Raw genomic sequence first — 16,029 nt, forward strand, 5'->3', positions numbered from 1 at the left:
TATACTAAGAATTATATTTTAAGGCGGAACAATAAATAATTTAGTTTCATAAAAAAATGTTTTATTAAACAAAAATTAAATAAACGCAAACAAAACATAACTCTTTAACTAAACATTCCTAATGACAAGTTTATGTGTAATATCATAATTAATAAATAAATAGAAATCCAACCGTTTAACAAAAAACATTCTGCGAAGTGCACAACCAATCCTATATTTCCATAATTCAGTGCATACTTTGTTGCTCAAGCTAATCTAAGCTGTGTAACAGCCTTTATTTCGAATCTATTTAAAACTTTCTGTTAAACTGTAGGTTTTGTGTACAGTTACATGTCGAAGATGTATAAAACGTGAAAAACAATAACCACTGGGTTACGCCGTCATTCGCCACTAACCAATAATACAACTAAATTTAACTGTAGACATAAAATGAATGATAATAATAATATCATCACTTTAAGGACGTCAATATCAACGTAGCTTAAAAGAATTGAGCCTAAAAACCTTAAACATGCTAAAATGCTCATTTCACTTCCACACAAACTATAACACCATTCAAATTAAATGTGAAACTATTAAGGCAGCTCGTATTTCTAATAATAAAAAAGGAAACTAAAACAAAGAAACACGCAACTAAGTCCTCATATTCAATAAATTAAATTTTAAAATGAATTGTCAAAGTATAAAAATTTATGAGTTACGCCAATAACCGCTTGCAAACTAACATCTATCTAGCTATCCGTTAGAATAGCTCCATATACAGTTAACTTCTTGTGCGTATGCCAAGCAATTTACTTCTTATCAATACCTAGAGCGATCTTCATCTCCAAACTATAGCTCTCATCAACTCTATCGAATCCCTTGGTTTCGGTATCAACACAATCTTCAAAGACTTCCTCACTTGCAGAAAGATTAAGGATCTGAGTTTCATCTGTTGTAGGTTCGTAAAATTCTTCATGAGCCTTTGAATCGTCAAGTTTATCGTTCCCAATGCCAGAATCATTTGCTTCATTAATTGCCATTACTTGTTTATTTTCTTCAGTTAGAGTATCTTCCAACAAACTCTCGTTACTTGGTACAAGTGTTGTGTCATTGTCACTAACGTTATCAATTATAGATTCAGGTGGACTTGGAATGTAATGGACGTATTCGCCGGCACGCCATCTTTGCTCAGCCAAGTCTATATGTGCATCAACTATTTGGGATACTTCGGGAATCTGTAAAGATTTTAAATTTTTATTGTAATCCAAAAATTACTAAGCAAACTGTATTTTACAAAAGTAAGTGTAATATTTTTTTACCGTAATAGTGAAAATAGTTATAAGGAGTTTGAGAGTTTGAAGTTTTCAAAAGACTAAGAAACCAAGCTATAGCATCGATCATACCGTATACTGGTTATCCAGCTGTTCCGAGATGCTCTCTATGATAGAATTGGTGCGATTATCCACCTTTCCAGCGTGAGATGTTACGATCCCGCACTGTCGATAGTGCTCTGCCTCCTCGTATTGTAAAGTTCTTTCCAAAATCTCCGAGGCTACTGTGTCCTCTATACGGGCGTTTTCTTCCATGTCAGCGAAATTTGTTCCTAAAATGATTAGGTTTTCAAATAGGCCATATATATATACCATATAAAGCTGGATTTACTACGCTTCATTAATTCATTCGTCGGGTTTTATTTCGAGAGGAAGGAGATTAGTGGGCAGACCCCTTCTGACGTTTTCGTATAGACTTCAAAATCGAGTAGAAAATAAATCTATAGTCAAGATCTGGGTCTGAAGACTTCAAAAATGTTTCAACGGTCTGCCTAAGCGGGATTGAATTCGCAGCATTTGATCACGAACTGTTGGTACTTTGATGTAGTGGAAGTCCAAAAATAAGGTGAATAGTAAACTGGTAGTAGACTTATAATTTCAACAGCTTGTAAGCACCTAAGTATCGGAAGGGCATGAAACTGTCTAGAATCAATAGAAGAGATAATGAACGAGTTATTTTTACCCACATGCGGCAGTAAAATTTGCCAGGGTGTATGTCCAGGCGAAAATAAAACTTCAAAGAAAATCTTCCGTATATTTTCTATGGTGCAAGAACTGTTCTTCAAGTTGAAACTGTTATTTTTACAAGTCTCACTACTTCCAGCCCCCACCTAGAGAGCTGCGTGCCGCCCAGCGCACCTTTATCCTCGATATAAGAAATTTTCCAACAGTAGAAGGCATTTGACTGAGAAAGCATTTTAATCCTTCACCGGTAACGCAATTACAGAATACGGTCCTTCGTAGGTGACTCCAACCCATTACAGTATTGCAATTATTAGAAGGTAGTCTTTGGTAGGGGATATAGTTTACTTTCTATATATTATACAGGAAATATTGCTCCAATACCTAAAGCCCCCGAAACAAGCCCATCTCGACATAAGACATTCTTCGAGATCGAATAAAGATTGAAAGCATTTCAACTTGGACAAGGAATTATCATTGCGGATATCTATCCTTCGAAGGGATTTAGGTGTTTTTCTTAATTCTCGAGTAATATGGCTCTAATCCCTTCAGCCCCAGAACTGCCAAAAACACCGAGTAACCCGTACATAAGATATTTGCTAGTAGTAGAAAACGTTAAAACGTTTAATAGAATGTGAGCCGTTTTACAGAGATATGAAAAACAAGCATAGTAATTTATCGAACGAAAGTATACCTTGTGAGGGAAACCTGTCATCTTCACATGAATTGATCGTCTGAATAATTGTCCGCTTAGCTTCATCTCTTGCCGAGTTCACACCAGACGTACTTGGTTCACTGGCTTCTACTGCGTCTAATGATATTTGGCCTTATTTAAGAAACAATACTGGTTTAGTTCTACGCTTTTTATCGTTGATCGAACGATTTAGTATGTTTATCGTGTACTGCATATACTAACACGCATCGGCATGAAAAGCCTAGAGTCAGTTTAGCAGTGTTTAAATAAAAAAGAGAGTTGCCCGACTTTTTTAAATGTCGAAAACAAATAGTCATAAAGCTTTTTTTAAAGATGACTAAAGCTGCGGCCCAAATAAAAAAACATAAGACGGCGTGTACAAGGAATCTTGACCCTCTTAAAAAATTTAGTGAAGTTTCTAGAGAGAGAAACCGTTGAAGACATCGGCCGGTGGCAGTGTTTACTTCTAAATTTGAGAGAGTTTACATAAATTGGAGAGGATTTAAGATTAGATGAATTGCAGCCGCACTTTAGCTAAGTATTACTCGAGATTATATTGATAAATAAAACTGTTTTCATTCAATTTTCTTTATTCATTCATAGTAGGCCTGTTCATTTTGGAGCCACCTTTACGTAGGATCATATTTCGCCAGTAGGCAGCAGTAGCTGATTGAGGCTTGAAGTTTGTTTTTAATTATTATGTAATGCTTTAATTTATGACACGTAGTAGTGTAGTTATTAGAATAGTTTTGCATAAATAAATTATGGATTGAATACTGAACTACTGACTTTGTTCCAAGGGTTCAGTCGGGAAATCCTATTCAAACATCAAAAATGATTCACTGGCACACAGCGATTACTTGGCTGTAAAGCAGCAATAAATTGTAAAGTATTTGTTTGGCCATTATTTAATGAATTAGTTATTCATGCCGATCACTAGTTGGCGGTTGTTACATTTATTTTGGATAGCAAGTAATATATACTGGTGATTGTTGATTGTTTATATAAAATTTTCAGCCTTGATTAATTACATTATGTATAGTAGACCGAGGCGAATCGGATCACTTTTTCTTTGAGGTTGAGTAAATCATACTAAAGTGCTATATAATGTTATTTTTATTGATAGATTCGTAAGAAGTAACAATTAGCTATGCAATAAATATTTGAAAAATTCAATCATACAAATATTCTCTTAATTAGCTATTAAAAACTAAAAAAAGGAAAATATCCGAATCGCCCCAACTCTTGGGGTGAATCGGATCGTGCACAAAATATAACAAAATTTTAAGGTATAGTGTTAAATAACTTTGGAATCAGTAAAAATATATAATAATAAGATCAATTTTAATTATTGGCACATAATTCACATATATATTATGGTCCTTTTTTTCTGTTAACTCGTGAACGGTACTGAAAAACTCTAAGCAGCTTTACGCAAGGTCAACTCTTTGTTCTGGACTTAATTTACAGCCTCTTTCATTTTTTCTTGACACCACTCTCCGGTGGTCATGAAATAAATATGAATCAATAACCTCAAACATGTAATAAATCAGTTTGAAAGTATCATCCAATTCGCCTCTAAGGATATGATCCGATTAGCCCCATAATTAAGACTTTTGAAATAAATATTTTAGACGTTAACCTCTAAGATTATAGTTAAAAGCGAATTGGTTCTTCAATATTAACACCTTGCTGAACAATATAAACCAATGTAGTTAAATTTTAAGACAAATCCGTCATATGACACAAACAAAACGTAAGTACGTAACCTTAGATGAGCGCCAAATTGCGACACACACAAAAAACCGAGTGGCTGACGAGCGGTATTGCCACTGATCCACAAGCGCGATCGAAATACTGCTTATGTCGGGAGGTGCTCAGTAAATGGAGAGACACAAAACGCCGGTTGAGTGCGTTCTATGTGAATGTGATATTTGAATTATCAACACATTTCTTATTTTGATCCGATTCGCCTCGGTCTACCCTATGTCTATTGGTTATACGTCAATGCGTACTATACAAGTTTTAACGCCTTAAACCTAATACATAATAATTTAAAATTACCTTTAGTTACAACACCATCATCTTTTTGCATCAAACTGCGTCGACTTGCTGCTGTTTTTGGTCTAGTTTTCGTCGTTTCCTGTTTTGGTACCACGTCGATATCCTCGCTGTTTGAATCACTATCTATGTTTATAGACTGCGTTTCTTCTGATGACGCTTTAAGTAATAAAATAATCTCGTTATGTATCCGTTACATGACCGGGGTACTAAAATACACTTTACATGGGATACACTACAAAGCAATTTAAGACCCGATTGTATTGCCGGGGTAAAGCGGTATAGAGGCCCTTACCTACCCACAATCTGACATGTCAAAATTCTTACGTGGGGAATCAAAGTGTTCCTCTCCTATCTCATATTGCAGTTCGATGGGTTTCTGCTTCTCAACATATTCAAAGAGAACAGCTCCCGGAACGTGCGTGAGCTTTACCTTGTTAGGATCTGTTAAAAGATTGTTAAGATAGGCATAATTTTTTCTTACTTCGTAATGTGGAAATGAAAATAGGAAGGGGTAGAAATTGATTTTTAGTGAAATCATAGTTTCTTTAATACAAACTTTATTAAGATTGCTTACAATTCACAGTTGATCGCTTTTAATTATCATTTACAATGGGATTATTATAACTAACGTAAGATACAAAATTACGCATTCACTCTCGCTCTATCTCTTTCTATTCCCCCTCCCCAGGAGCGTTGAACGTTTAACGCAACAGAGCTTTCAAACCCCCTCCATGGTAGCGTTATTCGTTTAACGCAACCTAGCGCATTAGAAGTTTCACTTCAAAAACAAAAGGCAGATTTATTTACCTTAAAAATATAAAATATGACGTTGAATATCTGCTCTTACAGAATGGATATTACCTGGTTGCTCTCCCATAGTGAGTTGGCTGAGTGCGATGCGGTCGTACACGTTATCATTTCGGTATGTGGTGACATAGTTTTTCTCAGTGACCTGATGCGCTGGCACACGCTCCAAATTTTTGTGGAACTCATCCATTATTTTCTTATCGTAAAGTTTCTATAAGGAAAAAAATCATAAAGTCACCCTTGACTCCTGTGTTCATTTGGCTTATAGCAGAGATAGCTTTTGTCATAACTTTACAACGGGAATAGAGGTATTGATATCTTTTTTTGTAAATTTCCTTTTTGATAGCACAAACATTTGATAGCCGTTATATATTCTACAGAAAAAATTACGTCTCAAATTAATAACGAGTAGTATTTTGCATATAGAAACGGCATAACTGAACGATAATACGCTGTGAAAATGGTTAAATGGAGACAATAATTTACAAATAAAAACAGTAAACACCATAGGATCAACAGCGGGTTCCCCCCGTGCGATTCTTGCATCTCTCTCAATCTGTTCTTGCTCCAGTTCTGCGAATATCTCCAGGTCCTCAGCACTTGGGTGCAAGGCCTCATCATTTGTCTCCATGTCAGTGTTCCCAAGAAAATTAATGAGGGCTACACCGTCGTCTTTACTTTGTTCGACTAGAGCATAAACAGAAGACAAAACACAATTATTAGAACCAAAGACTGTGTGTTCTGCGCGTATCTATTAATCGTATTAGGAACAAAACTTCGCGTAATATTTTGATTGAAACTATAGTGTGAGTTACGTATTAGTAGGTATACAATCCACAAATATTTATTTTTGAGTAGTATGAGTAAACTAAGAATTTCACTCAGGCTACGGAACAAACACATTTTTGTGTTTAGTTCATTTAATCTCTTTCATATTTTGTCTAAAAGAATTGAGTTGGAAATTGCTATTGCAAGCCAGGTAGTTTTCGGTTCGTACTTCTAAGCTTATCTCATCTCGGTCGGCAAACACATTTCCTTCCTCCGCTATGAAAAATATTTTCAGAATATTAATAAAGTAACAATAATACTTTTTCTATCATGTTGTCTTAATAAGAAAAGAAAATATAGTTTACCACGCCGTCTTCTTTCAACACCGTGTACGTCATAATCAGTTTCTTCTTTTACTGTATTATTTAGAGCAGTTTCATCACTTCCATCATTTCCTACCATGTTTTCCTCCAATCCCGTTGTATCTTTTTGCACTTCCTTAATAGTTATCTTCACTTTCTTTTCGGAAGTTAAAAATTTGGACTTAGAAACACTACATTTTTCTGTTAATAACTTTCTGTCATGGTCTATGATTGCTGTATTCGTTTCAGTAACATTACTTGTCACCTTTTCATGTAACGGGATATCTTCATCGCCTATGTTTTTTTTAATAACTTCTATTAATGTTTTTTTCTGAGTATCCAAATTTAATGACTCGTCATCATGTACTTCGATTATTTTTACGCCTGATGTTTTAGGTTCTGTAATATCACCATAATTATGATACATCTTTCTTTTCATGTCAAACTTTTATATAATATTGTACTTACTTTCAATTCCTTTACTAGCTTTCTTTGTCGTGTGTGATGCTTGACTGAAGAGTAAGCTACTTAATGATTGTGCATCACATGAGAATTGCCTAAAGGGGAAAAATAAAATAATTATAAAATTAATTATATAAATTAATTAAAAATATAAATTCCCATAAGGGAAAAATTGTTTCAAATAATTGTTTTTAAATTTGCCGTTTCAGAAATTCATTTTTTTTAATAAGTTAAGTTAGTTCTAGCTAATTGCATACAAATTTAATAAATTTGTATATCTTTACGGTTTCTAAAATTACTTACATATCCCCCATGACCGTAGAAGGTGTTTTTCCAAAGCCGGGCCAATATTCATCTGGTTCGCTACGACACTCTTCCTTCAGCTCTTGTACTAAAGCCTTCCCTTTTTCGATTTGTGACCATTCGATTTTCGATGTTTCTTCTGCAAAACGTCGAAATATTATGCATTAAATTTTCATATTAAAACTTTAATGCATAATATGGATTACACTTCACATACGCCATACAAATGTAAAAATATAATTGCAGCTTTGACTTTGGGTACCAAACCTTTACTATCAGCATCACTGTCACTAGAGCTTTCACTAGTGCTATCTTCAGCCTCAGACCCCGATAGCATGTCTACTGCGACACCATCCTTGGTTTTCATTTCAATTACTTTTTCTTCCACTGTTGTCTTTTCGTCTGCTTCTTTTTCTTCATCCTGTAAAATCTTATTTTGTAAGGCTATGTGTTTCTTTTAGTATTTAGTCAAATTTAGAGTTAGGTTACCTTTTTACATGATGATGCAAATGAAACTATTGGGTGTTAAGTCAAAAGTAGACATTATTAAAAGTACCTTTGGCGGAAGACCTTCTGTGTCCCTCGCTTCTCTCTCTCTCGCCTCTCTCTTAGCTCTATTCTCTTCTTTCATTTTCATGAGATATCTCACACTCTCCATTACTTTCTCTTGATCTCGGGCAATCCAGCTGCAATAAAGTATATTAATTTTTTTTTTAATAAACTTTACAACGTTTATTTAGTCATTTTGTCGTCTACCTACTTAGTTTAACGTTCAATTAGCCTACATCTACATTGCTTTATTCTGTTAGCATATCGAATGATATCGAGAAGGGACCATTCCAATCTGTAAGATTCTCACCGCTGCCTCTCAGCAATTTCCTCTTGAACACCGCCGCGCTGCCACGCCTCAGCACAAGCACGGTCCCGCGGGAATACTGGACGGTTGTCTAAGTTAAGCAACTCTTTTAGTCGCAGTGTTAATGTCTTACGGTAGGCAGGGATATTACGGACCACTGGGTTACCCGTTAGTACCAATACTAGAAAGAAAAGAAAATTATATGGAGCTAGATTGTTGTTGCCCGACATACCGGATGTTCTAAACTTACCCTCAAAGGGTGATTGACTGGAAAGTATGTTTAATAAGAATTATAGTTAAATTACGTTTGCTCATCCATCCTAACGAAAAAAGACTTTATTGTTACAATATTTATAATATTATAAGTTAATAAAAAACCTTTTAATATGCTCATATCAGCCAAAACGTCGACTATAAGAGGATCTTCCAACCGGTTATATGATAAATCCACAACTGAGAGATTTCTACAAGTTCTCAGGTGTTCCAGATCATCTAAAAGAATTGTATTAATAAAGGAAAAGTATTCAAAATACATTAGTTTAAATACTATTACACATTACTTTACACCTTTTAACACACACAATAGAAGTGTGATTTAAAGCGTTTGAAGATTTTGTTTGTAATCCTTCTTATCATATTTTATTTATAGCCACACCAACAGGCCACACATAAGATGAAAAATGAAATACGTTAAACAAACTAGAATCTCTGTGTGGTCTCATATTCAGATGAACTAAAATTTGTAATAATCCCAGCGAGCGCTCTATTTTTTTTTTCTATTCCCTATGTTCAATTATTATAAACTGCGTATATAATATATATAGTGCACTTTTCAAGTAACAAACAAGTTTTACTGAACAGACAGAATGAAAATGAAAGCGTAAGAAGTGAGTTTAGTTAAAGGACTTCGATTTTGTCTACCATACTTACTCTTGGTACTTACCAACAGTAGTTAACATATTATGGCCTATACTCAAGGTATGAAGATCTGGGACTGCATCCAAATTCTCAATCTTTGTTACAAAATTGTGATCCAAATTCAATGTATCCAGCTTTGGACAACCGTCCAGGTTTTCTATTTTACGTACAATATTATAATGCAAGTATAGACACTTTAACTCTGACAAAGTATCTAAACCTTCAATTCTTTGAATACCATTGTTTTCTAAGAATATACATTTCAGACCTGTATACTCTTCAAGGTTTTCGATTCTTGAGAAACCCTATAAATAAAAGGTTTTATCGTAGAACGCCTTCACAGAATCGTCTAAACAAACTCTTACTAGAAGAATAAAACTGAGAGCGGTATTATAATAGTAGTTAACGTAACTAGATAATTATTTGGAAAACATCGCCTATATAAAGCTAAAGACAAATTAGCGCGCCATTGTGAGTGGCAGAATATGCGAACGATTTACGATTGTTCACCTTAACATTTTGTACCATATTCATGCAATAAATAAATTATTATTATAAAATTATAGTAATAGATTATTTTTGAAATATCTTCAAGGCTTACCTTGAAATGCAAATACAATATATCGTTAAGATATGGTGTGCAGTAAAGCTTATGCTGTCTGCATAGTTTGCGGATAAACTCCTTCGTCATTCGTGGACCTCTATTTTCTTCTTCTTTTTCTTTTTCTATTTTCATTTTGAACTCCGTTTGTTTTTGCTTTTCTTTGTCTTCTTTTTTTGCCTTTTCGAGATCTTTTTTATCTAATATACCAAATAATATATTATATACAGGAACTATTTTAAAATATTAAAAAAAACAAGTAGCTTCTGCCTTCAACTTAATTTACGCAGAATTAAATAAAGCACCAACCAGAAACAACAAGGTAATAATAACTTTAAAGATGTAGTATCTGAAACTACTACTGAAACCTATATCATTTATTTTTTATTAGTTATACTAGCTTGGGGATAAAAAATAAGCATGGAACCATAAACGTGGCAAAAATTCATTAAGGATTTTCAGACTGAAATACCCTTTTGTTGTCCTAACAATCGAAATCAGAATTTCGGGATAACGAATTCAAGTAGGTACTTGGTCAAACCAGTTACAAAATCAATCGACTGCGAAAATGGAGAAAAGTTTTCTAAATTTTTCAGAATTACCATAGATGACATAATATGCCATCTACGTAAGTGAAACAGCTTTTTAGTGCAAAGGTTATAGCTTTTTTAAAGGAATTTAACTAAGGGATCTAATAATATATACAATATCGTTACCTTCTTGAAGTAACGGGACCTCGGAAACTTTTGAAGTGGCATTATTTTTTTCCTCTTTGCGGACATGGTCCCCTTGTGCCTTTATATCATTATCAGCTGGAAGTTCTATAATTTTACATGAATTTTCAGTAACTTTTTCACTTTTCCCACTTCGTAATAAATTATTTGCTATTTTCAAGACTTCCTTATTATCTTTCATTTTATCTTTAATATTTAACAAAAGATCATTAATGCGCTCTGTACGTTTTAATTCTTGTTGTTTTTGATCGGCCATATTTTTATTTTTTTCATCTTTGTAAACAAATTCTACATCCCATAACTCTTTGCGTGTTTTGACTGTACTATCATCAGGTATCCTAGATTTTTTTGTGGTATCTTCTTGAGATGTTAGATCCTGTTTAGAAGCGGAAGAGATAGCCTTAGGGTGTAATACTTCATGTGATACTTGTAACACATTATTTATTTCTTTGACAAATTCCTGGCACTCTTTCGTTCTCATTTCACAGCTTGCTTTGCTCTTCTTTATTCGGTCCTCGTGACAGTGTATTTCCGTATTAAGACTGCTTATAGCAGAATGAATATCGTTCAAGTCTAACTCTGTTACAGAACATTTGGTACTGCTCTCACCAAGCTCCGTGTATTCAGTTTTAACTGCATAGTCTTCTTTACTTTTTATCCTCTGTTCGCTTTCTTCTCTCAGTTTTTGATAAGCCAAATTAGATTTCCTAGAGTTTTCTAGAGCAACATTCACATCATTCAACAGTTCATTCATACTGTTTAGTTTGTTTGTTATGTCTTCTCGTATCAATAAGCTGAGATTCTCGGCTCCGTCGACGATATTGCGAGCTAGGTTTTTCATTTCTTTAAATTCTAATTGTTTATTCTCTTCGTTATCATTAGTTCCTGATTCATACAAATTTTCCAGTTCATTGTGAAGTATCTCTTCCTTTTTCACTTCAAATTTAACTTCACTTTGCTCTTTATTATCAATTTTTTTAGTTAACGATTCGACGCAATTATCATTTGATATTCTTATAAGGTCTTGATCTGTTGCATCAACACATGTATTTTTTTTATCTTCACTAACTTCAATAGTGCTTAAAATAGAGTTAATGTCTCTGAGCGCCTTTTCGGTATGTTTTATTTTTGCTTCAAAAGTCTTAGGAAAAACCTCTTCCACGTTTATTACCTCGTCTTCGGGTAAAGTTTTTGCATTTGGTTCTTTCTTTAATTGTATTGATCTAAGGTCCAGTTTTACTGGATTACCAAGCAGAGAAATATTCATTGTTTCATTGATTTTGTAATTCTCTTTGATTTCATCAATTGCTGAACGTCTTATTACACCTTTGATAACTTGAGATGAAGATGCTTTTAATATTGGATCCTCTGTAATGATCAGTTTCCTAGACCGATCTCGAGTTTCTGTTTGATTCGGATCATCATATTTATCCGCCAATTTCTTTAGCATATCTTTTGTTTCATTAAATCGAGTCTCATGTGATTTATTTGTTATTTCCGATACGATTTTATCTATTGATTGGAATTCTCTCTCATCACTACTGGATTCTTGACTTTCATTTCCACTTTCTTCGTCAACAGAATCCTTGATAATTTCTCTTGCTTCAAATTTGTCAACAGAGTTGAGCAATGCCTGCATATTCTTATATTTTATTTTTTTTACTTTGTCTGCATCACCATCGGCTTCATGGAGCTCTTGAGTCATTTCGTCAAACGTATCCATGTTTATTTGATCATACGGAATTATATTACTTTTTGCTCGTCCTTCACGGTTAGATGTTATTTGTATTTGGCGTGCTTTTTCTGCTATAATTGGATTGTCTTTTATCATTTCCTTTACATCTGCGGAATTTAAAGGTTTGTTATAATCAGCGATTTCCGTAAAAGGTTGACCTGACATCACCTCATATTCGGATTTTACAGCTCCAGAACCCGATGCAGCAATATAAGGGACATCCTCATATTTATCTTCAATAAGGGGCTTTAACTCATTTTCTATAACATTATTAATAACGTTCTGCGGAAATTTTCCATCCTTGAAAAATTCTTTTAACTCGCGACGTTTAGCCTCTATAAAACTTGAATCTGTTTTTGGAAGTTGGGAATTCATTTGCCACTTTATAAAGATATTATATCTAAATACCGATTCGCAGCAAAAACTGATTAACAATTCTCAAACTAATGCTAGTTGCTACGATACAGTCTTTCTTGTTTTGTCGATGACATAAAAGATACATTTTTGAATTAAGAACAACTAATAAGACATAGATCTTCATAGTTTTGCTTTCGACGAATTATCATTCTAAGTTAATTATCATAAAAAATAGAAATATAAATCGGTAGAATTAAATACTTTCCAGCTGAAATCATAAATTAAACCTACTCTATGAAAACATGGATGGAAGAAATGTATAAGTTTTGTATTGTTCTGTCACTGTTACTGTCATCAAAAGTTGTTAATCTAAATTTTCAGTTGAAAAAAAAACAACTTGTTTTCGTTTCAACAAACAAAAGGCATTTCATGATTCATTGTTATTATTTGATATTACATATTTGTCACATGGTAATAATCTAAGGAAAATAAATTATAATGCAGCTTAGGTAAATATATGTAAGAAAACTTAAAAACTACTAGTTTCATCCCAAAATGCCGACTATGACGGACGAGCGTAATTTTCGTTCATCCTATTACGAAAAAGTCGGATGCCGCGGGGTGGAAGAGAAGAAATCGCTGGAAATACTTATGAAAGAGAAACCGTGGGATAGAGTAAAGCTGAAACAGTTCTGTCTGAGGTTTACGGTGCCAGCTGCATATAGAAATTTAGTTTGGAAGGTATTATTAGGTAAGACCTACATTAAAACGCAGCAATTTCCTTCTTTAAGCTGAAAGATATAGAATATCAGTAATGTAAGTGCTTATCATTACATCAAAGTACAAAGTTCATTGCAATTAACGTAATTTAATATCTATATTATCACTATTTAATAAAAATAATTATACACTTTTTATATACACTTATTGCTATTTCACAGATATCCTGCCAGTATATGCTGACTCGCATCAATTTGTGATGGAACAACGGACAGAACAATATAATGATCTCTTGTATGCAGCTGAAATGTTGGAGAGAGTAGAGATGACAGCCCCTCGAAGTGAAGTGCTATTAGCAATGTGGTTGCTTGAGTTAGAAGAACGTGAACCACCCGTATTTCCAGAGACCAACTATTCTGTATGTTTTTTAATTTGAAGGTTTAAATATTTTCAAATAATTAGTGTTATAGATTATTGTTTACTGGCATTTAATGCCAGTTAGCTAAAATGAATTATTACAAATTACAAATTACAAATTTATAATTATATGAATATTAACAAATTATATCCATCTATTTATGACAATTCTTACCACTTTCTTTTTTTATTTGACATTAATGCTTTACAATTTATATTTTTATTTAACTATATATTGAATTATCAGGTTCAAGAATTTAATAATGTTGTCTGGCACTATTTTTAATTTTATGATTATCATTACTTAATACAATATTAAAAATATATACAATTACATTAATAATGTATTTTATCATATTTTTAGTCTGCGGATACATTTATTCCCATCGCTAAATCATTGTTAGAATTATATGACCATGAAGTAGATGTTTATTGGATCAGCAAGGGATTAACAGATATTGTGCGAAATATGCAAAAGGATTTAGTAAAACTAAAGGAAGCCTTTCAGAACATGCTGGAAAAGGAGGATGGAGAGTTGTACAAGTAATTATATTGTGAGATGTAACTTTTAAATCTTGTTTAAAAAAAAAATATGGAATAAATGGAAAATACTACAAATTCTTAAATATAAAATCAGATAAAATTTATTACATTTATAAAAAAAATATTATAAAATTTGATTATAAGGTCTTCTAAACCTGGTAGATAAAGGTCTGATTCCTTACACAACTTTTGAATTTGATGGTAACAGAAATGTTTTCTCGTACTCATCGAAAACTCCTCTACAGGATGTTAAACATGTATTTCATGCATCTCATATAATCTTGTCTAATATATATCTTAAGAAATTGTATGTACAATATGAATTTGATAATTTCAGCCACCTAATAGAAATCAAGGCATTGGAGAATTTGCCGTTAACTAAATGGTTCAATTGTGGCTTTGCTGGAGTTTTAGATGATAGTTCATTAACAAAGTAAGTTATAAATCCAGTATTTATATAACTATTGAATTGTAGGAAGTTAGGTTCTATTAAATTTTTAATAAATAATGTGGTCATAGATCAGACAATAATAAGTACATTCATTCATATATCGAGTGTTTCATATTTTAATAGTGCCTTCAAGATTACTTAATAATATTTAATTGCTTGTCCTGTAAAGTAATGAAGTTGCATTTATCATATTCTGACCTATGGCCACAGGACTATATAATATTATGTAGTAACTATATTATGTAGTTCACTATAATTTAAAAGTTTCGTTTGAATATTTAAGTAATCATTGATCATTGTCATTCACTGATAATTTTAATAGCCTTTGTTTAATGTATTATTTTGAATTTCAGGATTTGGGATAAAGTATGTAGTGGGGCACCAAAAATTTTATCTTTTGTGGCAGTGATGTTGATTATGACCCTACGTAGGAATATTCTTAGAGCCACATCAGCAGATCAGGTGCTAAAATGTGTGTCTGAGGTAAGTTCACATACATACATGCAATTAAAGGTGCTAGTTTCGGAATAAATATATTTTCTTTTCTATTAGCCTTTCAACAAATGTTTGGATAGGCCAATGTCATTTCAAATGAATGTTGTGCTGAACTTGACTATCTTTTTTACTACCTTTAAAATTAAATACTATTATTGTTACAGATACCAGAGCAATGTGAAGAAGTAGTAGCAAACAAAGCAATTGAACTATGGCAGTACTATGCGCAACCACAAAATGATCAGCTAAAAAAATGATGTATGACCTTCTAATGAGTTATTCTCATTAGAAGAAAATTGTGTTTAAAGGTTTCAATGGATGAACATGGGTGCTTTTATATTGCTAGCCCAAATATTAAATGGTTAAACAAAGTATTTATGGAGCCTTTTCAACTTATGAATGAGGCGACATTTAAGATGTTCACTGACTGTGACTATGTGTAAAAGTTGTAGTTAATATATTGCATAACTTTAAAATTAAGAAAAACAATAATGCATGTTAATACGAACTGTAAAATTGTAATTGTTTTTCTATTAGAAAATGTTTAAACATTTACTAAACAATGTATGAACTTGCAAATAAAAGCTTTCAGTATACATTATACACAAGGGGTTTATTTCTTAATTATTATTTTTATGTGTAAAATTTCAAAATAAATGATGGTTGGAAATAAATGTAATGAGAACATTTTCACCATATTGACCTAAGTTGCCTAAAGCATTATTTTCCTATAACATTATTTTTTTAT

The 16,029-nt window shown here is 32.8% G+C and overlaps 2 protein-coding genes across 4 annotated transcripts; one reads left to right on the forward strand and one right to left on the reverse strand.

Moving 5' to 3' along the window:
* Nucleotides 1–429: 429 nt before the first annotated feature.
* LOC125063684 (dynein axonemal assembly factor 1 homolog) lies at nucleotides 430–12,775 on the reverse strand. Of its 3 annotated transcripts, none has more exons than XM_047670254.1 (17): nucleotides 10,546–12,775; nucleotides 9,830–10,029; nucleotides 9,254–9,533; nucleotides 8,689–8,802; nucleotides 8,314–8,491; nucleotides 8,011–8,140; nucleotides 7,722–7,875; nucleotides 7,455–7,593; nucleotides 7,158–7,246; nucleotides 6,693–7,088; nucleotides 6,065–6,246; nucleotides 5,614–5,770; nucleotides 5,077–5,193; nucleotides 4,753–4,908; nucleotides 2,689–2,799; nucleotides 1,386–1,585; nucleotides 430–1,217 (listed from the first exon to the last, which is right to left on the reverse strand). In XM_047670254.1, exons 1-17 carry the CDS (start codon nucleotides 12,671–12,673, stop codon nucleotides 792–794), a joined length of 5,157 nt encoding a protein of 1,718 aa, XP_047526210.1. In that variant the 5' UTR covers nucleotides 12,674–12,775; the 3' UTR covers nucleotides 430–791. The 3 variants fall into 3 exon arrangements, with proteins under 3 accessions (XP_047526210.1, XP_047526209.1, XP_047526208.1); XM_047670253.1 differs by having other exon boundaries at nucleotides 2,689–2,805; XM_047670252.1 differs by having other exon boundaries at nucleotides 2,689–2,820.
* A 255-nt stretch (nucleotides 12,776–13,030) lies between these two features.
* Nucleotides 13,031–15,884, forward strand: LOC125063688 (TBC1 domain family member 7). The gene is made up of 6 exons (XM_047670260.1): nucleotides 13,031–13,406; nucleotides 13,597–13,793; nucleotides 14,157–14,335; nucleotides 14,673–14,768; nucleotides 15,140–15,269; nucleotides 15,446–15,884. The coding sequence occupies exons 1-6, from the start codon at nucleotides 13,211–13,213 to the stop codon at nucleotides 15,536–15,538; spliced, it is 891 nt and encodes a 296-aa protein (XP_047526216.1). The 5' UTR covers nucleotides 13,031–13,210; the 3' UTR covers nucleotides 15,539–15,884.
* The last annotated feature ends 145 nt before the right edge of the window (nucleotides 15,885–16,029 follow it).

Source organism: Pieris napi, chromosome 3 (genome assembly GCF_905475465.1).
Source record: "Pieris napi chromosome 3, ilPieNapi1.2, whole genome shotgun sequence".
NCBI classification, from domain to species: domain Eukaryota; kingdom Metazoa; phylum Arthropoda; class Insecta; order Lepidoptera; family Pieridae; genus Pieris; species Pieris napi.